Here is a 23,617-nt window from a genome sequence, read left to right on the forward strand (position 1 = left end):
TACATATAATATATATCTCTTCAATTTTTTTATTTTTATCAATTTTTAACGTCAAATTATTTTTAAATTATCGGTATTCGATCTGTCGATCTGTCGACTTCCGTCATCAGTCGGTGGATGACGCCAGCGTGTCTGAAAGGTAGCGCAAGGTAGCGAGGGGAACGAGACCACCCAATCGCCGCGGGTCTTATCGCCCCTCGGTGTCGCCGCGCCGCTCGCCGCGATGCCCGTTGTTCTCACTGTTCCCAGTCCCGTCAGTCTTGACGCTGTTGACGCTGCTTGATGCTATGTTTGCCTTTCACGCTGCGCCTTAGCGTCTCGCCCGCGACGCGTTAAACGTCGCCGCGCGAACGTACCGCGCCGTCCGCACGATCCGATTCGTTCTCCATGTCGCACGTGCGTCCCGTCATCGGCTTGAGATTGATCTACACCGATAACGTGACTGTGATGAGCTGCCTACGGGGAACAGCGGTACGAGACACGTCTGATTTTTGACAGGAATTTCCTGATGCGCCAGCAAACGGTTACCCGCGTGAACGGGCGAGCCTGGACATCTCGGATTCCCCGTCTCTATTGAATTCAGCGTTCAACCAGCGTCGCGTGAGTGAGCGAACAGAGCGATCTCCCGATGTCGCCGCCGGCCGTGCCGTCTTCTAGTCGTGTTTTGATCTTTTAGAACGTGTCGCAATGCCGATGGCAGCGAGAAGGACCGCGAGCAGTGACCCATCTGTAAAAATGGTATGTCTTTTCCCTCCTCTTTCCGTGAGTCCTTGTTTTCCATAAGAAAGAATTTCCCATCATTTTCCCTGGTTAATCAAAATATAACTTACTGATTAATTTAATTAAAAATAGAAATGTTTATTAAAATTCTCACAGCACAATGTTACATCAAAAATATATCATTCATGTTTAGGTTTATTATTGTTATAAACTATTAGAAACATGTAAGATGTGTTCCACATATGAAGAACCAACTCGTGTTAATGTTTGTAAATTAAATACAAAATAAGAAATTAAATTAACAAAAGAGAAGAGTTATTAACTCTCAAGATTGATGTGCAACAGTCGCATCACCAGACATTTGAGCAGGATGGAGGTCATGATATCTAAAAACCTTTGCATGCTTCAACTTCCAGTATATAAGAGACAAGTAAACAGCAGAAACTGTAAATATGTCGGCTTGATCGCCTGCCCAAGATGAGATTCAATAAGCAGGAGTTACTGACTCTGGCTACACAGCCTTCGCAGAAATTCGAGAAGGAGGGAATCCTGTATGTGAGAGAACGGCAGGAAGGCTTCTTTCGCAGGACAGAAAGTGAGTTCTTGGAGAGTGTTTATCAGCGCAATAGATACCTTTTTAAATTATAGGATGGAATTTGTCTTGGCAAATAAGATAGATATGCATGATTATCCCCCTTTTTTACATTTGTTCAAGGCTTGATAATAAACAAAAAATTCTTCGTTTGACATTTAATGTAGACCCTTAGAAAATTTATGCCATTCAAATTGTTGAATGTGTTACGAATGAAAAAACAACTGCTGCATTTGTTCCAAGCCTTTAGAAGAAAAATGTTTATCAATGTTGCTTGAAGTCTTTTTAGATCCATTGATTGCATGAAAGAAAAGAACTTGTTTTGAGAATCTATTTATGAAATGTTAGATGTGGAAGTAAGATTATATAACGTCAAACAGGCATAACTTGCATTAAGAATTTTGTATTATTTCACCAGGAAAAGTTATATTCTCATTATTCAATAGTAATTTTTATGTTGAGAGAAAAAATATTAGAAGATTTATCTTCTATTGAAGAATTATCTTCAAGAATTAAATTATTAATATTATTATCAAAATAATGTGTAGCTTTAGATGACTATTGCAATATTGAAATAAAAATGTAAGATGTGTTCCAAATATGAAGAAACATTTTAACATTTTGTTGAAATATAAAATTATTCAATCCTTTAAAGAAGATTAAGTTACACAAAAGCAAGATTATCATCATTTCATGTATAAGCAAGAATATAATGTCTTATACATGGAACATAATGATTAACTAAAATATATATTAGTTAATTTTGATACTACCGTTTTTTTCTGTGTGATCTGTTTGATATTTAAATTCATATATTCTTAGCGATTTATTATTATAAATGTTACGTTAAGACAAACATGACAAAATATATTGCACGAAATAGACTTTATTGGTTGCCACGAATTATCCCATTCAAATTGCCTAATACTCTGCGACAGCAGCGGAAAGTCTCTGATAATTTATCCCGTTTCTCTGGTCTTTCGTGTTACGGCATGGCTTTGCACGAAGCAGAATATTTGTTTTGTCATACATCGAATGACGTCAGCAATAGAAACCTCGGGAAGATATCGAGTATAGAACGAGTCTATTCGCTTATTTTAAAACCGTGTATTCTCCAGAGTTTATCCAGCTATTTAAATACTAAAGTGTCAAAGTAAGAAGTTACTAAAACAATATCTGAATATTACTCAAATATTTTAACAGAATGAAATTCCATCTCACGCCTAATTGGGAGATAATCTGATATCATCATGATGCAAAAAATAGAATCGCATGACCGTGAAAATAGGATGCTTTATCGCTTCTTTCCATTATCATGAGTGATAAAAATAATCATTCATATGGACAGGATATTAATGAACTGATAACAAAGATATTCGCAGAACCATGTAATCGACAGTAAATCGATATAAGCCCTGACATAATTACAAAGATAAATTAGGTCACTCGCTGCTCTTTCTCCTTTTCTTTTTACTTTGTTAGGATGTCATTGTGGCGGCTATCAGCATCTCGTACAATTTTCAGGTACAGGTAAAAAACTTCAGAACAAAAATCAGAAACGGAGGTCGCATAAGAGTCTACGAGATCTCAATTGCGTTACTGCCGGCGCGAGCAAAGGTACATATGCCCGAGTGCATTCTGCTATAATATATAATACGTACCTATTGGAATCCATCTCACGCTCTCACATCATGATTTTTTTAACGTGATTAACACGCTCTTTGACGGCTCGACTAATCTCGATTAACGTGTGTGGACGTTTCCTTCGACACTTAACAAAAGACACCTGCAAGAAAGTGATTCGACGCACGCTTTAGTAAGATTCGTTTCGCGTTTAAACTGTTGTATATTCAGACTAAGATTGGATGAGGAAAAGAATTGGATCTAACAAATGAATATCGAAACTTTAACACCTCTGCTTTCTCTCATTAAATACGCCGAATTTTTTTTAAACTAAAATTATTAATTTGGCTCTTTTGCTACTTAACATATAATGTTTGCATGAAATGTATTTATTACTGAGTGCACGATCCTCTGTTTACTATAAAATCGAAACTTTGATTTATGATAAAAGCGAAAACAATTCAACATTAATAAATTTTTACAGTGATCTGTCTTACTATTTACACTATTAATTAATATTTAAGTATAATATATATGTACAATATATATTATACAATTGCTCTTTTGTTAAAAAAGTTAATAAAGTAAGGAATTTGCTTGGTAAACTACAAAGAACGCTTTTGGTAAATCGAGAGATAATTGCATGTACCTATAATGGAATGCTTTGCATGCTGTGTGTGTTTTCCAATAGAAAACTATAAGAATGACGAAAATTTGTAATAATTCAATCTACAAATATTCACGTCACGAAACATTCATCGCTTTAAAACTTATACAATTAGATGAGGTCTAAATTTTGTGAATTTTTTGTGAAAAAAAGAACGAAAAAAGAGAAGTCATGTAAATTCCATTGTGAAAATCATATAATATTTTTGTTTATTTGACATTAAATTTTATTAAAAAATGTATATAAAATGGCTATTCAAGTTGCTATTCAAGTTTTTCTAAATCATGTTGTTCTTTAAAAATAGCATTTACGGTGATTATTGTTGCTTTCACAGAACTCATCAGATACACGCTTTAATTAACTAAAGTATATCCATCGCAGCTAAGATGTTCTTAAAATAGAGATAGTTAATGTCGTCGCTGTCGAAGCTCAATTATTAAATTGTAGTTTTGTGTAATTTAGCTGCAGCAAAAAATATTCGCTGCTAGAATCAAATGTACGTAACTATTAAAATTGTATCTCGTAATAAATGTATTTTATTTTTAATAGCTAATTTTTAACAATGACAAAAATTCGAACTAGCTATTGACATTTAACTGATATTTCTGAGTCATTTCTTTCCGTGCAAAATGACACATATTTTATAAGATTAAAACTGGTGCTTGACATTTTTTTCGAAATATTATATTTAAATAAAATAGCTAGTTAAAATTTTTCAATAAAATTTAAATGTCAAATAGAGAAAAGAATAACCCTTACATTGAAATAAATATTTTTCTATCTCTTTCCGTTTTTTCACAAAAAAATTCACAAAGATCTCATTTTGACTTATCTAGATGTATGTACATGTCCTCTTGAACTTCAATAGATGAATAAGCAAAACACATTTTTTAATATACATGTATATTCATGCATTTTACAGCATATGTTTACAGCTTACAAGAATCTTGTATGCTTATATTGTAAACTGTAGTTCAAGATTGCATTGATCTTAACGAAGGGGATGAGAAGGGGAGAGATCAAGGACGCAGCGATATAGTGACGGAATGATAAGGTCAATCGGTCTCACGAGAAAACTCGTTCACTTTCTCACATCTTTTCTAGAAAAAAAAATTATCTCTAGCAAAATATTATCTTGCCACGCTAACCAGTATTTGCGGACGCGGTATATTAAACAATTAAACTGACAGATATTTAGTTGGAGCTCTGCTCCTCCAGTCCTACGTTATCATTTTTAATGATTGTTTCGTCGCGACTGATATGCTCTTTCGAAGAACCTGATCATCATTGCTAATCAGTCCGCAAGGGACCAAACGCGACAGCTGTCGTCCTCCTCCTCCTCTTCCTTCCCTTCGTCTTCCTTGCCTCTTCTGCTGCTTGTTATCACGCACAAAAACTCCCCTCTTTAATCTCCCAGCGTACGAACGGCCGCGCTTAAGCCGCTGCTGCTCTGCTTCTCTTGTGCAGTAAGTCTCGAACGATGGTGCAGACTGCGAGGCAATCTTCTGTTCTATTTCAAATCGCGGGAGCAGTGGTCGGAGCCGCTGGGGGTGATCATCCTGGAGCAGTGTACGGTACGCGTGGATCCGTCCAGCACCAACGTCCCTTACGGATTCAGCATAGGTAAGTATCATCCTCCGTGCAGCTTCTGTATTTTTCTTTCTTTCTTCCATTATCTTCCTTGGTGCATTGTTACCGAAGAGTACATCGACGACGCATCTGCCGTCGTCTGCATGCAAGCACGTTTTCTCCGCTTTCACGTAGCATGTGAGGCGACGTCCAAAAGAACATTGAAAAAATGTTGCAGTTTTCGACGGAGGCTTATTTCAACAGTTAGGCGCGAATACAGCCGAGGAACGGGACAGTTGGTTGCAGGCGCTGCAACTGGCCAGCTACGAGTGCATGCGGAGCCAGTTGTTATCGTTGCGCCAGCGCATCGAGGCCTTCAGTGGGCACAAGCACGACACCGACATACAGATGTTGCGGTTGCAGCGCGGGACCTTCACAGGTGCGAATATACCTACTTTAACAAAAATACAATTTTCAGAATTACAAGCTTTTCTTTACATGGAGTTCACAATTTCAATCTTTAGTATATTGATTATTATTGGCTTCCTTTTATAGGATACAATTTTGCTATATTTATTCAAAGCTATAGTTTATTTAATTTTTAAAGTAAAATTATATTTTGCTAGATCACTATTCACACCTTATGGTGCGTGAAGCATAGTAAGTAAAAAAATTTGGCCCACATTATTCTTTTCTTACATGCCGAACATGCTGTTTCTCAGATCCGGCGGAAGTGCCAATGTGCGAGATATCATTAGCCTGTGACAATCTGTTGTGCGATGGACATGGCCGACCACCCACTCCCGTCTTAGAAATAGATGTACAGTCGAAATCTTCCAAAACTTGGATTAAATATGCACGAACGGAAGTCGTAGACGTAATTATCGAAAATTTTCAAAAAATATCTCTCTTTAAAGTTGAGCAAAAATTCTATAAGAGTATCTCTTTGTACTTGTTTCAGCGAAGTAGTAATCCAAATTTTTTAACTACTGTAAGCTTTCGAGCTAGCGACGGGTTGACCACTGAAACAAAAATCAGAATAACCGCGTACGACGTCAGAGAAAGAGTCAGCCAAACCGCAACTCCAATCGGAAGCGCGGTAGTGACATTCAGTACGGTGCAAGACACGCCTAGGTAATTCTAATTTGAATTTTCGTTGTTAGATAAAATTGAAGATTCCGTAAAGAAATATAAAACATTCAAATTAAAAATTAGACATTAGTTTTTAATTTAAAAATTTTAGATATTTAAGACAATGTATTATTTTTCGGTTATACCCAATTGTTCTTTTTCTTTGATTCTTTCAGATTAAGGATACCGTTAAAGTCAGCGAAAACAACGACAGTCGGATTTTTAACGATTAACGTGTGGAATCTGGAAGCTGAGGATAAAGGGAATAGCACAGAGAGCACACCGTCGCGAAATGCAGTATACACTAATAACAACCAACAAGTAAAAAATTAAATGCAATCAGTGTTTTTAGACAGATTTGCCATTAAATCGTTATTATACAGATGTAGATATTTCATTCTTATTGATATATTTGTAACTTTTTTTAGCTGCCTTCGCACAGACGCTCGCAGTCGTTACCTCCGAGATTAGGGACGAAAATTAAGTTCCCGTATCAAGGCCAGTTAAAGCTTCTCTTTGCAAATCCATTCGTGCAGACTTACAGGTAAGGTTTCACGCTAACGAATTGACGTAATGTATTTTATAATCGTCATCGATTCTCGTTATAGATTTCACTCCGGATTAGGGGGTGACATATGTGTACATGAGATTATGGCGGAGAGTAAACTCTGTTTTCAATTTCCGCAACATTTGCTGTGAGCATATTTCATCTTACGTTATAAAAAAGGTTAACGCGAAATTGCGCCTAGTAAATAACGTAGTGATAAATTGCAGGGGTATTTGGATACAGGAGGAAAAAGAATTATTACAAGAGGTAGCCGGAATGGGAGAATTGAGGGAACCTTGGCACACGAAGCAAGTCGAATTGCTTGACCGTCATCTTCACTTGTTACATTTGTATTCTCAAGCCAAAGAAAACTTAGCCGCCTACAAAGGTGAGCATGTCGACATCCACACATGTTTATTTCGTAATAAACAATTCAATATATGCATATACAATGAAAGAAAATGAACTCTGACCCATTTTTAAAAATCTAATGTTCTAATATTTAGTAATTCATAATAAATAATTAAATGTATCAGTGAAAAAAAAGCTTTAACCCGTTTCTAAAAAAAATTTAATATTGTTTAACGATTCGAATTTCAGGGAGTTATTTCAAGCAGTCGTCGCGAAAGAACGACCGCACTCTCGAATTTGCGCCTTTGAATTTACACCTTCAACGAATGTGGGTCCACAACGATACGTTGAATAAGTGCGGATTTTATGATTTTATTAGCGTAGGAGCGTTTACCGCGCATTCCCATAAAAGCAAAAACGGCGGACTCATAAGGTATACGATGTATATTTTCTTATTCAAATTTATTGTCTTATATCAAATGATTTAAGTATATAAATTACATTAATGATTTTTAATGTTTTGTAGATTGGTGCAGGCACTGAAGGAGTCGCCTATGCGAAGTAATCAACTTTATCAGGGAACATCAAAAATCACTATGGCGCACGATGCAATCCAAGCGATCAAACAATTACGCCGGGACGTTGTAGAAGCAATGAGATCCTTGATGAAACTTGCCAAGGAGAAGCAAACGAGTGGCATGTTACCGATATGCGAGGATATGATCACAAAGACCAGGATCTTACTTAGTCTCTGGGATCCCGGCTTGGTAGAAGAGGCTTTAACGTTTTTGGAAGAGTACAAAGTCGCGAAGGTCCAGGACAACTCAACCACGTCTTCGGACGACACTTTGACACTGGATTTTAAAATCAATCAATCCTTGTCACCTTTTAAACGCATTACACAACAGCTGAACTTCGATTTGAAGAGTCCTGACTTTGATGATTTCGTCACGCCTGACACTCCCGAGTGCGTGCAGGACATATGGTCGAAAAACGGCATTAGAAATGGTCAGTATGCTTCCATAGCATACTCGAAAAACGAAATACCCAACAATAATACTGGCGAGAGCGAAGAAGAGAATTTCGTAATATTTCCGGACGTGGAGGATGATCTTAAACAGGCAGAAGCGGATACTGACGAAAGTATTCAGCGAAACCATGACAACGAAAAAAAAGAAGGCTACGACGACGAGAAGGAAGATTTGAAGAATGAGACTGATCCGTGTAAACGTTTCTTAGACACTCAGAAGATGTGCAATTCGCCATCTGCAAATTATTATAAACCTACAGACGAACCGGAACCGTGGGATCTCACTCAGTTAAATATTGAGGCGAGCGTCATGTGTCTCGTATCAAAAGTAAAGTTTCTCTGCGGTAGATGCAGCAGTCCGGCCGTACGATTGCGTAACAAAGGTAGCATGGGCAGAACGCAGAGTTTGAAAGGGGGTTGCTTGCCGAGCAACCGGCATAACGTTGAGGTCGTTACAATTCAGCCAAAGAACGGTATCAAATGCGAGGAATCGAACAAATTGCTGGAAGAGTCAAACGAGCGACTTCAGTCTAGCCCGGGAATAGAAAAACCGGCGCTTTCCAAGGCAAAGGAAGGTAAGAAAATTGTTTTTATACGATGATGTTATTAAAAACATAATGAAAACCTACAATGTAATGCATGTTTTGAAATGTTAGGGATAACCGATACTTATCGTAACTCGTCTTCCAATGAAGTGTGCCAAGCGGTCGATTCGATGACGCGCGTGATAAAAAGTAATTCAGGACAGAGGAACAAGTTTACCGAAGGCTTAGACTTTGCGTCGATCGTCGATTGGACGAGCGAACTTAGGCCAAGCATGAAGAAGCTGCGGCAAGCCATGGACGGTTTACTGAAAACTGCCAGACTGACGCACTCCGTATTTCGCGTACAGGAGGATTCGAAAACAGCGCAGCGCGTGTGCAACGTTCGGTATAGAAGAGACGTTTGCTTCAGTCAGGCGGTGAGCTTCTCACCGTATTATTCAGCTTAATAGGAATATATGTATAAGAACATCTAGGAATATAACCTTGTAAAATTTTAGCTAACTGCCTTAGTAACCGGCATAATGGCGAAACTATGGTGCCAACGACCCGACCCGATGTTTCTACTAATACTCACAACTCTGGGACCATTGGTCTCCTTCGAAGGCCTTCTTAGCTATTACGGAGACGAGATAGACATGTGGGGCGACATGGCCGTCGCGGTCGAAGACACGCATACCGTCACATTCACTCTGTCCAGATGTGGTATTCAACCCAGGTATAGTTTTATTTATTAAAAAATTTTTTGATTTAATTATGTATTTAAAAAGAAATTTAAATCTAAATACGAACGTTATTTTTGCAGAGTCGAAGGAAAGTCCAACGTGCTCCAGCTTCCTGTACCGCGCGTAGTAGGCTCGCGAAGTGCACTGACGGTGATACTCCCGGTTCCAGATACGATTTACTCTCTCTTGCCATTAGTGCCCTCCTCGAGACAAACGTTGTCGTTCAACGTGACTCCGGTGTTTTTCAACGTCGGTATTAACGAGATGGCTTCCTTAGCCGAGAGCCTCGGCACCACGAAGCCACAAGAGAAAAGTAATATGGATAACTTTGATAGATTGAACGAATATTATTTGAGATTTAAGAAGCTGAATCTACCGACTGAACCTACATCTACGCGTTGTGAGTATAGAACTAAACTTATTTTAAAGGCGCAAAAATCTATGAAACGTTTAAGAAAATTTAGACTTTAAAATAATTTCTTTGAACGTCTTTTAGATTTTTTTCTTATTGACAAATTCTAAAATTAATGTATCCTTTCATTTCAGTTGCCGCTAGGTCAATTTTGGGCCACACATTATCGGACATGATGACCAATTTAAAGACATGTGTGCAAGAGAAAGTTAATAAGAACGTAGAAATTTTGCAATTGTCCTCACAAATTTGCCGAAGAATGCGCGGTTTGAGATTTACCAGCTGCAAAAGCGCGAAAGATCGAACCGGTATGTCGATCACTCTTGAACAAGTCAATATATTATCGTCGGAATATCACTTGGCTGAACACGAGTACATGAGGGCTCTTGACTGTATGCGAAGGTAAGCGCGAAAGAAAGAAAAAGATAAATATTAATTTTATTTATTATATTTTTTAAGAATAATTTCTACTCTCGTAGTATGTCAAATAATTTGTTGTGCCCTCAAAATAATTTAAAAAATTATAAATATCTTTCAAAAATTAAGAACGTATTTTAAATTTCTTATTTAATATTAATGAGGGAATGTTTCGTAAATTTTGAATTGTCTGACAAACGCATTGTTTCCTTCTATTTCAGTGAGGGCTGTCGCCGAGAGAACACATGGAAGAACATTGGTGTGCGCAAATACGCATTCAACAGCTTGCAGATTCTGACGTTGCCCAGACTCTACCGGCCGCCGACCGGCACATACGGATCTGCCCAGACTTAAGGAGGAATCCAATTAGCGTTACGTACGCACATTGCACGAAATTAAGTTTGACTCTCTGGCTGTGTAATCGCGGATTAACTTCCGTAGTATGTGCTAAGTATGTAGTACTTGTTACAGAATAGCGGATGCTGAACGCCGAGATGCGTTCGACGTAGTTCTTTAGAGAATTTATTGGGGATACACGCGACTGGCACGTGTTAGGCATATGAAATGCCTACCAGGGACGTAGCAATATGATAACAAAAAGAAAGAGCTTCTGCATTAACTTTCTAATCTTTTTTCGTTGAGATTTTTTTTATTTGCACGTTCTGAGATTCAAGTAATTGTTGGTTGTATATAGAAATTCATATATTTTGTTTTCGAGCATAAGAACCGTAGCTACGCCCCTCCCCCTCCCTCAGAGCAACATTTAAGTGCATTATTGCCTAGATTTGCAACGTAGAGTTGACGCGAGCTCGGTGCCGCGAAATAGTAAGCGGCAAATTATTTACGTAATATGTATTGTAATGGGGCTGGCCGGAATTGCAGGGTGAATCGAATCAGGATAAAAACTCATTTGCCTGTTCGCTTCTACACTTGCTTCCATATCTTTTGGAAATCTCTTTTGTTGTGTTTTTCTGGTCGTATCGCTGTTTCTATGGTGCGAGTTTTTGATGTTGATCCAATTCACCCTTCACTCCTACCCGCGATTGTTGGCGAGTTTTTGCAACATCGTACTGCGGATACCGTAAACGCTAAATTTGCGCGCTTGATACAAGTATATTTCGCAAAGGCTGCAAATAAATCACGAGTTATCGTCATTTCCGTTGCACGTGATTTTTAGAGTTTATCATGTTCAAAACACGATATTGCAAAAGCTCTCTGTTATATCTAATCGAATCTACTGTGTTGAATCGATTCGCCTTTACAGGAATAATTAGCTCGGTGCCATTTTCTGCCATATTATTACTCATGGAATATCCGATAATGATTAGCATCGTTAGCATCGATTTAGAAGATATCGTGAGATATCTTATAAACGTTATTCTGGAAACGAACGACGTTGTATTTAACGGAAAAACGTTATTTTCACACGCGTCCGTGCGTGCGTGGGAATTTTCGTGTTATATCCAACATTTTTTGTCATACAAAAAAAATCCAAACACATAGACACGTAGCTTCCATCACCCCAATTGAATATTCTACTAACGCGTTACCATATCCGTAAATATAGATGGTAGACTCCAACAGGTTGGACATTGTTTTCAATAAATTATTAATTTACCCGATGCCGTACCAGCCTTTTGCTCTTTTCGTTTTCTCCAATTAAGCGACACAACAAAAATCCATGTCCTCTATTTAAAACACTCGTAATACATATAATACAATCTTGCGCAGGGCTTGAACTTGTCCTCAAAAGTTTTATCCATCCAATTTTAGATAAGCCTTAATTTTATAAAATCTTGACTGGAGAAGTACTTATTAAAATGCTAAACGAAAACAATAAAGTTAAAATTTTACTAATTCTACAGTTTAACTCAAATCAACTTTTATCGAAAAAAAAAGTTTTCAGCTAAAAATCGCGCTCCGTTCGCCAGACACACTTATTATCCGATATCCTGTACTTGCACATTTATCATATCACGATCTTATACGCGACGTATCTATTACGATCTCATACTCATTTCGGGATGAGTGGGTAGGGACCGCATAGCAGGCGTGTGTGTGGGGATACGGACGGCCGCGCGCGAGACAATATATACCTGGGCGAGGGCCTGGTGTTGCCGAACACCTGCTCCACACCGGGTCCGAGCGGACCTTTGTCCAAGGGCCGATATAAAACTCGTACACCGTTTCGGTCGCGCCAGTGGACTTTCGAGAGCCGGCCAAGCACACTGCGACAATCCCCGCTCCGCATGTGACTTTGCGACTCGACTGAACAATCTCATTGACACAAATCGGAGATAAATCGCGTGCAAATCACGTTCATCAATCGTGTTAAATAAGGTGTCGTAAGAATTTCTCATTGAGAAAATTCGAAGGAATCTCGATTTTGGGAATATTTTTCCAATATAAAAAAATGCGACGGTTTATAAAATATTAAATCTGGAAAAAAAAGAAAATTTATTAATTACCGAGTAAAGGCCGAGGATCTGTGAGTGTAAATGACGAAATAACACACACACGGCATTCGAGGACTTATAAAATAAAAAAAAACATTCCCCGAAGGGGAATATATAAATTAAAAAATATAAAAGAGCCCGAGGATCTTGACTGAAGATATTCAAGAGATATTTGAGGGAGATGGCGAATCTACTGTTGTTGTTATCAGCGATTATCGCCACGAGCACGTTGATTGCTGGCACGCGCGCGGACGAAGATCTCAATAGTACGATTAAGCTACTGCAGGAGCAAGTGAGCGCACTGTTGGATCATCGACAGGAGGATTATAATGCCTTGGAGGAGAGTTTGAAGCAGGCAATGGAGAAGAACACGGAACTCATCGTCCTTAGGAACGAAGTAAAACAACTGAGGTAAGATTCAATTTGCTGCATCGTTTTTCCTGCATGCGTTGTAATATAATATTGTAATATAATACACATGTTACTGGATCTCACCAAGTGCATAATTACTGTCAGCCAGTGCGAGAAGCCTTAGAAATTAATTGGAGTCTAAAGCTTCTGTCAGGCCAGTTTTTTTATAAAAGTTCTATTTGAATTTAGGTGAACAGCAAAATGGTCCGTCATAATATAATAATATAATTTAATACATACGTATATAAAATTATTTTGATAATAAGAGATAAAAATATAGATGTATTTTGATTAAAATTTTTTTTTTCAAAGTACGATGGTTTTAGCTGTTCCCTTGTTGTTCTTATTTTCGTATGCAAAGAAAAAATGGTCGTTTTAATGATGGGGCACCACAAAAACATATTATAATCATATCCCCCTCGCACGTGCAGGAAGGAAGTGAATGCTCTTCGCGGCGGAAGCGGCAACGAGGCGAAGAACGAGCGATTGAGGGTGAGATGGCTAGGCAGCGCCGTGACGGAGCTACAAAGCGAGGTCGCCGAGGTGCTCAGGACGCGGAACGCCAGCGAGGAGCTCGCCGAGCGCTCGAGGATGAGGAGCGAGGTCGCCCTGTTGAGGGGCGACGTCGCCGAGGTCGGCAGGAGCATACGCGATCTCGGCGGGAGGATCACCAAGATCGAGGCCACCCTCGGCACCATCAGGCTCGACATCGCTGCGACCAAGGAACGCGCCAGCCTCCTGTCCCGCTCCTGCGCTGATGTTAGCAGTCAGGTAAATCACCTTCTTTTCGCAGATGTTAGAGAGTAAGGCTGATACCGAAGAAAAAAAGAAACAGGAGACGATAGGCAGGTGGTATCAATTTGCGACGCAGTTGTGAGCCAAACCAGGCGTGGAATGAGAGGAGAGAGAGAGATATATATATTTACTTACTGTACTGAACTTTGGCAATCAATCTTTCACTTTTCATTTATTCTCTTCATGAGACTAAAATTTATATCCGACTTATCCGAATATAAATTTGTTAATTTTTTTGGAGTATTTTACTTTAAAAGCTAAATGTAATGATATGTCTTATATAAATCAGTGGTCAATCGCCAGATGTTTCAGATAATTAAGCGTTGCTTCGAGTCAGTCTCTCTTCTTTTATATGAATACACATGAAATCTACAAAGGAATATATTCACGTGTAAAGATATGTAGATTATGTATGGTCTCCAAAAGCATTGGCGATGACTCTGTTGGAATTCCTAGGCGCGCGCGTGCCGCTCAATAACCACGGCCAATTTTTTTTTGCCCACAATTGGTTCGAGATCGATTTCGTGGTATGCGTATACATACGCCGTAGGGCCCGGCATGCGGCCGCTCGCGCGCGGACAACGGGCGTCCGTGTAGATAACGGCTGCCGCTACCATTTAGTATTTACGGCAGAAAGAAGAAAGGGGGATGCATGGTCGGTGCACCTGCGCCTTGCACGGGGCGGCCAGCTGCTTGGTTCCTGTTTCTCGTTTTGCCGCTTGGCAGCTGCTTCTCAACCTCCTCCCTTTCCCTCCCGCTTCGCCCGCGCAACGGGCCTTTCCGTTGGGCCTCACGCATATGCCTCTCGGACCAGCCTATCCTCCTCTCTCTCCTCTTAAATACCGCCCTTTGCGCTTCTAACTTCAACTCTCAATCGTCATAAAAAGTCAAATATAATAAAATTCAAAAATAAGATTTGTGAAGAACGTGAGTTAAGTGAATCATTAAATGAAATAGAGAGGCAAATTTATATATTAAAATTTCTTTCGTGCAATCTTCTTTCGCGAAATTACTTTGCGATGGCATAAAATGTTTTTTAAAAATATTTTACATGGGAAAGAAACAATGACAATGAAGCATTGTATTCATTTAATTCAGTTTTGCAAAAAAATATAAACAACATATGAAATTATATAATTATATTAAAATGATATGAGATAATATGAAATTAATATTCTTTAACTTGTATGTAAGATTAATATATATATTTTTTGAATTCTTTTCCGAAAGGAGATGTACGAGAGAAATTCTATGACCTTGCATCTGCACGTGTTTTTGATCCCGCGTATAAATTTCGATTCTTACCGTCTGTGGTATTTGACACACGCATGGCGATTGCAGCCGCACGAGTCGACAGCTGTGGCCCTACTCTCACGCATTCCACAAGCGCATGTGTATCACACACGCGTAGTCACGCATACCACGTAATCAAGGACCGTCTGTAAAAAGTCGATGGATTAAAGAGAATTGGTGAAAATTTGTTTTGAGAAACGAAGAGATTCACATGAAATCAAAGAATCCACTAATGGTTTCACACTAATCAATTTTAAAGTTTATTTATGTTTCAAAAAATTATTCCCATTATTATGTCTGGTTTTTAAAGATTTCGGTCACAGAGACAGATGTTAAAAGATAATCGACTTTCACTTACTGTACAGAATGCAAAACTTACCTTTTTATTTGTTGCAGTTAAGCACGGTGCAGATCGAGCTGAAGTCCTTGAAATGCGAGTCCACGCTTCCTGATCAACGGCAGGATCCGCAGAAGCTGGAACATCACAATAAGGTCGACATCTTTCGCAATGAAGTGAGCGGATCGCACGAGATTGCATCAGCTCGAAGACACAGCTATTCTCGCGCCCTGGCACATCGCGCTCATTTCGAGGAACGTCTACGTAACGTTGAGCGGAAGATCTCTGTGGTAGCGCGGAAGCGAGCGATAGTGGAGAAGCGGGTGGTGTACGAGGACCGTGAGCGTCTCGAAGAACGGATGAAAAGTCTTGAGCTGGCGCAAACGGAGCTCTCGAAGAGAGTATCCAATGCCAGTCGGGATCTAGTATCGATGAACGAGCTGGATGAGTCAGTAGTGCGACTGTACGACTCGGTTCGCCTACTCGAGGAAGCCGTTTATACCAATCGCTCCGAGGTGAAGCGAGAACTAGCGAGACTGGAAATAAATGCGGCGCGGAAGGCGGCCGAGTTGTCGCTGACTAGGGAAGAGCTTGGTAATCTTCGGCGGGCAGTTCAGGCATTGAGTGTGAGTGCGTCGCAGCTGCAGGAGAAGAGCGATGTGCAACGGAAGAATCTGGATGCCTTGAACGAGACCCTTAGCCGACTGGACCTTTCTCGGAATTTGGCCAAGGCGGTGAACGTCACGCACGAACTGGAACAAGTAGAGGATCAGTACCGTCTCATGGTAGATTCCCTTCCGGGAAATTGTGAGGAGCGCGACGGCTTGACTTTACTGGCACCTGGTTCCGGCGCACCTCTGCTGGCCTCCTGCCGCGCCGGCTGGATTGTCGTGGCCCGCAGAATTGATGGCGCGGTTGACTTTGATCGCACTTGGAACGAGTATTCAGTTGGCTTCGGTTCACCAGTCAGTGAATTTTGGATCGGCAACGAGGCGTTGCATCGGCTTACTCGCGACAACTGTAGCAGGCTGCAGATCGACCTAACCGACACCTATGGAGTGTATTGGCGCGCCGAGTACGAGCACTTCACGGTAGACTCTGAGGAGACCGGTTACCGACTCCACGTATCTGGTTATTCGGGCAACGCGACCGACGCATTGTCCTACCAAGATGGCATGGCATTCAGCGCCAAAGATCGTGATATGGACATTAGTACGACCGACTGTGCGGCCAATTATCGAGGTGGATGGTGGTTCAGTCACTGCCAGCATGCTAATCTCAATGGTAGATATACCTTGGGCTTAACGTGGTTCCAATCGACGACCAATGAGTGGATGGCAGTCGCATCTTCCGAGATGTCAGTGCAACGGAAGCAAAACTGTTGATCTTGAAGCTATTCGCATTGACGAAATGACGCTAATTGATGAACTCTAAAAAAAAAAATTTGAGGTAGAGTCCGTTCTGTGTAATTTAAATCGTGCATCTCGTACGTAATCACAAGAACACTTGTAATACCAAAGAGTTAAATGTAATTTAAAAACTTTAATGTAAATACATTGTATAATTATGCACAAATAGAGTAAATGTTGTAAACATGCGAAGAATTATTGTATATTACTTATTGTATTTGTATAGTAATAAAAAGTCATTGAAAGTCTACTAATTTTTGTTGAAATAAATTACATTTAAAACATCCAAGGATTTACTGGGAAAAGATGATCGTAGTTGTCATATTATTTCTCAATATTTAAAACAGGTTCTTTTGTGGCCACTACATAAGATAAATGCTATTACGTCATTCCACAATATGTGTATTAATTTCACTGCAATTATTTCCCACATTTCATCCGTTAATCGTTACCGATATTGATGGAGAACGTCAGTTGTTAGAGGCGGGAATATTTCACAACCAGTAATAAGCGATTGCGACCACTATTTATCTTCCATACCCTAAATTTGGATCTATATTTAGATGAATATATTATTTATATGCTGAATGTATTCGGAGAAATAGGATTGAGTGTCATAAACCTATATTTAATTTAAAATAGTTAAATACAGATATAGACTTGTATATTTGTGTATTGTATCAATTTTGTATCATTTCGATAATACGGGTGCGCATCGCTGTTTAAAATTTTAATAAGCAACGATACAATACACGCAATAAGTCTTGTGTCCGCCTTAAGATTACATATTTACAAAGTATTTTTATAAACAATGATATAAACGGGTTAAAGATCAATCAACGAAAAATGATTATAAAACGTTTCGACTTTACTAAACCTTCAATTGTCATTAGTGCTGAATAATAATTTTTATAATTTCCAGCCTATGCAAACTGCGCGTATTAAAATTAATAAAATAAATTATTTAATACTAAATTGATCAATAGAAATATAATTTTTAATTCTTTAACTAGTATACATACTAAAGTAAAATGGTATAGATCCAAAAATTTTATAAAATATAGTTTTAAATAAATTTATGCAAAAGATTAAATTAATTAATCTCTGAAAATGATTCTGTAAAAAACTGTATTAATAAATGTATTACAGCAATTTGTACTTATAACACAAGTGCATGTGTACTTATAACACATTCACTTTAAGAGAATTATGTAAAAGAGATAAAATATTTCAGTCCCTCTCTCCTTTCATAAAACACGCCGATATCTGAAAATATATGATTTCTTTTATAATTCAAATATCTAAAAATACGAATAATAACATATATTACATTATAATGTTATAATTATATTAATATATTATTGAATATTTTATTATATGCGCGTATAGACAAAATGTAAAAATTAAATGTAGAAATAATTCTAAATTTTCATTGCATACCTTTTTTCATGAGTGTTTCTTTTGAAAGATCTAACAGCTTCTATAAGCGTGTCAGTATAATATTATTATAAGCAATATCTATTTCATGTACAGTATTTTCTAAAAGCTCCATAAAGGCTTTTCCATCCTTTACAATTGATTTATCAGCTATTAAAGACAAGTGTAAGTTGCTTCCATAACTTAACAGAGAAAAACCAAGAGCAGTAGTGCTTCTGAAAATATATTGTTATGTATTGCTGTAATGCACAATAATTTTATTCATTAATTAATTGTAAAAAAAGAGATAGTGATAATACTTGTTTGGTATCCAGAAAGCAATGTTGCTCACGGAATTATTTAGAATACGAATTTTTTCTGGCCCGTATATATTGCTAAACGCCATCGTACTGTGACTTGAAAGCAAAGCCTTTAAAATTTTCACCGGCAATAGCGCCGAAAAATACTTCATAAACCAAAAATTAAGCAAGACATCTGAACTCTTTCTGAGCTCGTTATTTGCTCTTGAAATGTCTTGAAGACGCTTAAAAAATTGAGAATCCCGATGTGGCTCGCTGATCGTTTGTCCACTTGCATTGGAGATGCAAACGCGCAAGAAACCAATTGAAAAATTGTTATCTAACGTTAAATTTTCATTTGACATTCTTATTGGCAAAATAGTTGTTAATGCATCGGGAACTGATTTGCCGATCTAAAAGAAAAATAAATGTTTATATTCAAAAACTCCAAAACAGATTGATACAATAACTGCATAAAAAAATCTCCCAATTTTCTAGACATTTAAAAATATCTCAGTCTTTAGACTTATTTGTTGCTTGAAAATTTTACACATTATACTTACACGTAAATGATATTTGTGCACACTAACAGAAAAAGCTGCTAATACTATGTCCTCAAATTTGGCAGCTGTATTCTTTCTTATTTTGCGGATTTTTGTCAAAAGATTCTGCGATTTATCGTTTGTCACATTGTTCTCTAACCAGTAGGATACTATCTTTTCACCTGTTTGAGGTGGACCATGCAGAGCGCTAAAAAAACGTACATTTATCATAACAAAACTTATTAAAACATCTATTTCTTATGTATAGGCAGATACATTAAATAATTATTAAATAATTTATCAGAGTTAATTTGTTTCTTGTGAAATTATGCAATTCTAAATATCATCGAAACTAAAGATTCTCAAAGTCTTTCTATTCCTTTGCGATTTCTCGATCAGGTATTCAAATATCTGAAAAAATCTCTTAATTGATCTATTTTTAATAAAATGGATTAAGTATTGTATACTGAACGTACTTTTTATCTATGTCCTGGGTAGCAAGTTGTTGAACAAAGAATTTTGGAAAAGATAGTAAAATTATCATCAATTGTGTGACCTCTTTAAGTTTATCGTACATTCGTTTTAATACAATATCTTTAAAATTTAACCACGTACGATCAAATTTTTTCGCTTGCGGTTTTAACAATTCGATCGTAGCATTAATAGAAAATTTCAACGACGCACGGAAACAGTCTCGTAGATCTTGCACAACTCGTGAGAACGTTACGTAAGTAAAATGCATCGATGCGGCAAGGATCTTCTTCTCATAGAATTGTACAATATTCGTCTCGTTCTGGAAGCTCCAATCCGAATTGCGTAAGTCTGAAATGATCTCTTTTAAAACATTCTCCAGTAGATCGTTTCTTTAAGTTTTTAACAACGCTATCATTACATGTCGTTATACAGACACAATAACCCAGTAAGCAAGATATATTAAAGTAATATTTAGAAATATTAATTTTATATATATTATTTAAATATTTTAAACTATTATAATGTTGTATGAATTTCAAAATAATTATTTAATAGATGATTTCTTCAAAATATTAAAATATTTTAAAAACATTATCTCCAAGTCATAGTCAAAGTTGTTCTTATTGACGTTGCATACAATATCAATATGTACATCAATATTTAAATATATCAATAAATATTCAAAACAAAATATATTTGAAAATGTTACATGTTATTAAGTATAACGTAATAACATGGCAGTAATGATTTTATGTTTACTGGGGATATAACAAAAATTCTTATTCTGTAACTCTTAACTAAATAACAGTTTTTGATAAATTAAATTTCGGTTAAATAATAGAGGTTTTGATAATGTCCCTTACATTTACTTTGGAAATCATCGAAATGGACAAAAAAGTATGATTCAAAGAACATTAAAATTTTTTTATCGTTGTTTGATAGTAAGCATATCACTTGAGAATAATCTTGATGTTTATATTCCGTATTATTTTATAAAGCGATAAACGACGATAATAATAGGCGCTGATATTAAGCGTTTTTATGATAAATCAATATTTGCTGTTTAAATACTTGATTTAGAAGTTTTCGTGATATTATCCACATAATGACTTCAATCCACACTTCTAAATCGAGAATTATATCGAAAATGGATTTATCCGATTATTTTTAAATTGATTTATTATGAAATTGCTTATTACTGTTATTAAAGATCTAGAGATTCAATTTACAGTCTCACCTGCCGAGGTAATACCCTTGACTTTTACTCTCATTTCTTTTGTTACCTCTTCCTCGGCGATTGTCTTGAGTAATAGACCTAGAAGGGCCACTCCATCGCCCATGGAATGATGAATGCGAAATAATATGGGAATTTTTCGAGTATTAGTATTAAAGCATTCTTCAGATGATAAACAACCTTCTTCCACAGATCTGGATTTCAGACAGCGTCTTCCGATGAGAATCTCCCATCCGGCCATGTGATCGTTGGGTAACGATCTGTTGTATACGTTTTCCAAAGTCTTCCTGAAGGATTCGCTGAAGACATCCTCGCAGGACCCATCACAGTTAGCGCCCGCACAGTTATTCAGCCATCTGATCCTGTCTTCCAAGTTTATCTTCTCGCTTCTTTCCCAAAAATAATAACCAAATTTCTGTCTTCGAAGATAGAATAATTTCTCAAGTGTCGTGTCAGCGGCCTTCGAAACAATGCGATCATTTACTAGATTACTAAAATCCTTCAAGAACCCCGCGTTCGAGTTTTCCGCAGCCTTCTCCAGTATCATCAAGATATTGATAACGGATAAAGAAACTGTGTCTTCAACGGCCCATACATAATCTGTACCTTTTAAGAGACCGGCAAACTTGTTTTTTAATTGGATTCTTAACACGATCCCAACCGAACGACGATAGATGTATAAAAAAATCAAAGTGATCACAATGAGCGGAACGAACAGAACAATGCAAGCAGTTCCTAACAATTCCCGTAAGTTCCGACCTGTATTTTTATTCAAATTTAGTTTTTCTGATTGCATCTCTTGTCTAAAATTTTTAAAAATCGTCCATTAATTCTAAATGCATCAGTGGAATAAATATTGTCGAATAATCTGATTTATTTTTTTAAGCTGGATGAAAAGAAATTTTATCACTGCATGTACCTGAAAAATATATTTTTAAAGAAATAATTTTGGTAATGTAATTTCAAGATGATCCGTCAATTTGATTAGATATTTAGATTGACTTACAAGAAATCTCCTTACTCGTTTCTGGATATGATCCTAGTATCATACTAATGCCGTTGAAACTGGCGAATGTGATATTCATATAAGGAAGCCAGATCTCTCGCCTACTTTCACAATCAGATTGTAACTAAATCCCTTAATTGTCTTACATACTTTTTATATAACGAAATACTTGTTAAGTATTACCATATTTTCCTTCAATACATGTTCAATATGTGTGCAAAAACGAGTGTGCGAAGTTAGCATCTCAAGTATGAGCATCTCACGATTAAACTGCGTATTAATTATTAATTATTAATAATTTTGTCAAATTTACTATAAAAATCGCGGTTTTAAGAAATGAGATGCTAACATCCGACAATGTCAAATAGTATCTTACCGTATTTTGAATCTTTAACGGTGGGAGAGTAAAATTCCGTGGAGTTTTAAAGTCTAGATAAGTTCAGTGAATAGTTCTGATAATTAAAATCCAATAATTATAAGTAATTATTATAAGAAATGTACAATAGTGAGATGCTACAGTTCTGGCACGAGTTTTGAGCTGTACAAAAATTTTAAATGGCGAATTACGAAATTAATAACTTTCGAAATAGCCGATTTTCCGCATATATGGGTGAGATGCTGGTCTTTTTCGAAGAGTTCTGTGAACGAAAAAATATTTTTTCTACAGTTGTCAACATATTAAAGCGCCTTCCGAAGAGTTGTGGTCGATTCAATTATTTATTAATTAAAAAAAATTGTTATCTTCGTGAGAGACGTATTTTTGCCTATATGGGTGAGACACTGGTTTATATTCAAGAGTTCTGTGTACAAAAAAATATTTTTTGTCTAATTCTAAACGTATCTAATCTTTTTCGGAAGTTATTAATTTTTTGTTGATTAACTAATATCGGAATCAACCGCAACTCTTCGGAAAGCGCTTCAATATGTTGCGAACTGTAGAAAAAATATTTTTTCGTTCACAGAACTCTTCGAAAAACACCAGCATCTCACCAATATATGCGGAAAATCGGCTTTTTCGGAAGTTATTAATTTTTTGTTGATTAACTAATATCGGAGTCGACCGGAACTCTTCAGAAGGCGCTTTAATATATCGAGAGCTGTAGGAAAAATATTTTTGGGGCCCAAAACTCGCGGCAGTGTCACAGCATCTCCCTATCATGTTGATTTTTTATTCATAATAATTATTTATAATTATTAGAAGTGCGCTAGCTGTCAGAACTCTTCACGAGCTTGTGTGTGGGGACGTAATTCGCCAGAACTGTAGCATCTCACTGTTGTACATTTCTTATAATAGTTACTTATAATTATTGGATTTTAATTATCAGAACTATTCACTGAACCTATCTAGACTTCAAAACTCTACGGATTTGTACTCTCCCACCGTTAAAAATTCATGATACGGTGAGATGCTATTTGACGTCGGAAGTTAGCATCCCATTTCATAAAACCGCGATTTTTATTGTAAATTTGACAAAACTGTTGTTAAAACTTATTAAGAACTATGCAACTATGCTAATTAATACGCAGTTTAATCGTGAGATGCTTACACTTGAGATACTAATTTCACACACTCTGCAAAAACGATATAGCGCACTTGCAGCTTGGTACTGCAGTAGTTT

At 37.2% G+C, this 23,617-nt stretch overlaps 3 protein-coding genes and 1 long non-coding RNA gene across 9 annotated transcripts; 2 read left to right on the top strand and 2 right to left on the bottom strand.

Annotated features, from left to right (window-relative positions):
• Positions 1-174: 174 nt before the first annotated feature.
• On the top strand, positions 175-11,948 carry LOC105202562 (inositol polyphosphate-4-phosphatase type I A). 5 transcript variants are annotated; one of them, XM_011171145.3, is made up of 19 exons: positions 177-600; positions 677-738; positions 1,137-1,315; positions 2,837-2,929; positions 5,070-5,225; positions 5,410-5,610; positions 5,894-6,048; positions 6,133-6,305; positions 6,479-6,623; positions 6,731-6,846; positions 6,911-6,997; positions 7,077-7,237; positions 7,450-7,633; positions 7,727-8,805; positions 8,887-9,191; positions 9,273-9,490; positions 9,578-9,897; positions 10,044-10,311; positions 10,548-10,799. In XM_011171145.3, exons 3-19 carry the CDS (start codon positions 1,198-1,200, stop codon positions 10,678-10,680), a joined length of 3,912 nt encoding a protein of 1,303 aa, XP_011169447.1. In that variant the 5' UTR covers positions 177-600; positions 677-738; positions 1,137-1,197; the 3' UTR covers positions 10,681-10,799. The 5 variants fall into 5 exon arrangements, with proteins under 5 accessions (XP_011169456.1, XP_011169447.1, XP_011169442.1 ...); XM_011171154.3 differs by having other exon boundaries at positions 175-738; positions 8,926-9,191; XM_011171140.3 differs by having other exon boundaries at positions 177-738; positions 10,548-11,948.
• LOC113003262 lies at positions 4,496-15,883 on the bottom strand. The gene is made up of 4 exons (XR_005576554.1): positions 15,661-15,883; positions 15,294-15,427; positions 5,871-6,193; positions 4,496-5,625 (listed from the first exon to the last, which is right to left on the bottom strand). It is a non-coding gene; the product is annotated as an uncharacterized LOC113003262 (long non-coding RNA).
• Positions 12,141-17,281, top strand: LOC105202551 (protein scabrous). Its single transcript, XM_011171130.3, has 3 exons — positions 12,141-13,193; positions 13,625-13,964; positions 15,678-17,281. Exons 1-3 carry the CDS (start codon positions 12,964-12,966, stop codon positions 17,001-17,003), a joined length of 1,896 nt encoding a protein of 631 aa, XP_011169432.1. The 5' UTR covers positions 12,141-12,963; the 3' UTR covers positions 17,004-17,281.
• A 725-nt stretch (positions 17,282-18,006) lies between these two features.
• On the bottom strand, positions 18,007-22,371 carry LOC105202586. 2 transcript variants are annotated; one of them, XM_011171175.3, is made up of 7 exons: positions 21,999-22,363; positions 20,996-21,911; positions 19,761-20,106; positions 19,306-19,492; positions 18,764-19,155; positions 18,468-18,679; positions 18,007-18,293 (listed from the first exon to the last, which is right to left on the bottom strand). In XM_011171175.3, the coding sequence occupies exons 2-6, from the start codon at positions 21,786-21,788 to the stop codon at positions 18,508-18,510; spliced, it is 1,890 nt and encodes a 629-aa protein (XP_011169477.1). In that variant the 5' UTR covers positions 21,789-21,911; positions 21,999-22,363; the 3' UTR covers positions 18,007-18,293; positions 18,468-18,507. The 2 variants fall into 2 exon arrangements, with proteins under 2 accessions (XP_011169477.1, XP_025987815.1); XM_026132030.2 differs by lacking the exon at positions 18,007-18,293 and having other exon boundaries at positions 18,470-18,679; positions 19,761-19,767; positions 19,900-20,106; positions 21,999-22,371.
• Positions 22,372-23,617: the final 1,246 nt, after the last annotated feature.

Source organism: Solenopsis invicta, chromosome 16 (assembly GCF_016802725.1).
Source record: "Solenopsis invicta isolate M01_SB chromosome 16, UNIL_Sinv_3.0, whole genome shotgun sequence".
NCBI lineage: Eukaryota > Metazoa > Arthropoda > Insecta > Hymenoptera > Formicidae > Solenopsis > Solenopsis invicta.

Excerpts from the sequence above, each read along its gene's own strand:
- LOC105202586 (XM_011171175.3), bottom strand. The coding sequence starts at position 21,788 with ATGCAATCAGAAAAACTAAATTTGAATAAAAATACAGGTCGGAACTTA. Across the intron at positions 20,107-20,995 it reads CAAGGGTATTACCTCGGCAG|ACTTACGCAATTCGGATTGG; the intron begins GTGAGACTGTAA and ends AGATCATTTCAG. Across the intron at positions 19,493-19,760 it reads ACCCAGGACATAGATAAAAA|CGCTCTGCATGGTCCACCTC; the intron begins GTACGTTCAGTA and ends ACGTTTTTTTAG.
- LOC105202562 (XM_011171140.3), top strand. The coding sequence starts at position 1,198 with ATGAGATTCAATAAGCAGGAGTTACTGACTCTGGCTACACAGCCTTCG. Across the intron at positions 6,847-6,910 it reads CCATTCGTGCAGACTTACAG|ATTTCACTCCGGATTAGGGG; the intron begins GTAAGGTTTCAC and ends TTCTCGTTATAG. Across the intron at positions 10,312-10,547 it reads GCTCTTGACTGTATGCGAAG|TGAGGGCTGTCGCCGAGAGA; the intron begins GTAAGCGCGAAA and ends CTTCTATTTCAG.
- LOC105202551 (XM_011171130.3), top strand. The coding sequence starts at position 12,964 with ATGGCGAATCTACTGTTGTTGTTATCAGCGATTATCGCCACGAGCACG. Across the intron at positions 13,194-13,624 it reads AACGAAGTAAAACAACTGAG|GAAGGAAGTGAATGCTCTTC; the intron begins GTAAGATTCAAT and ends TCGCACGTGCAG. Across the intron at positions 13,965-15,677 it reads GCGCTGATGTTAGCAGTCAG|TTAAGCACGGTGCAGATCGA; the intron begins GTAAATCACCTT and ends TATTTGTTGCAG.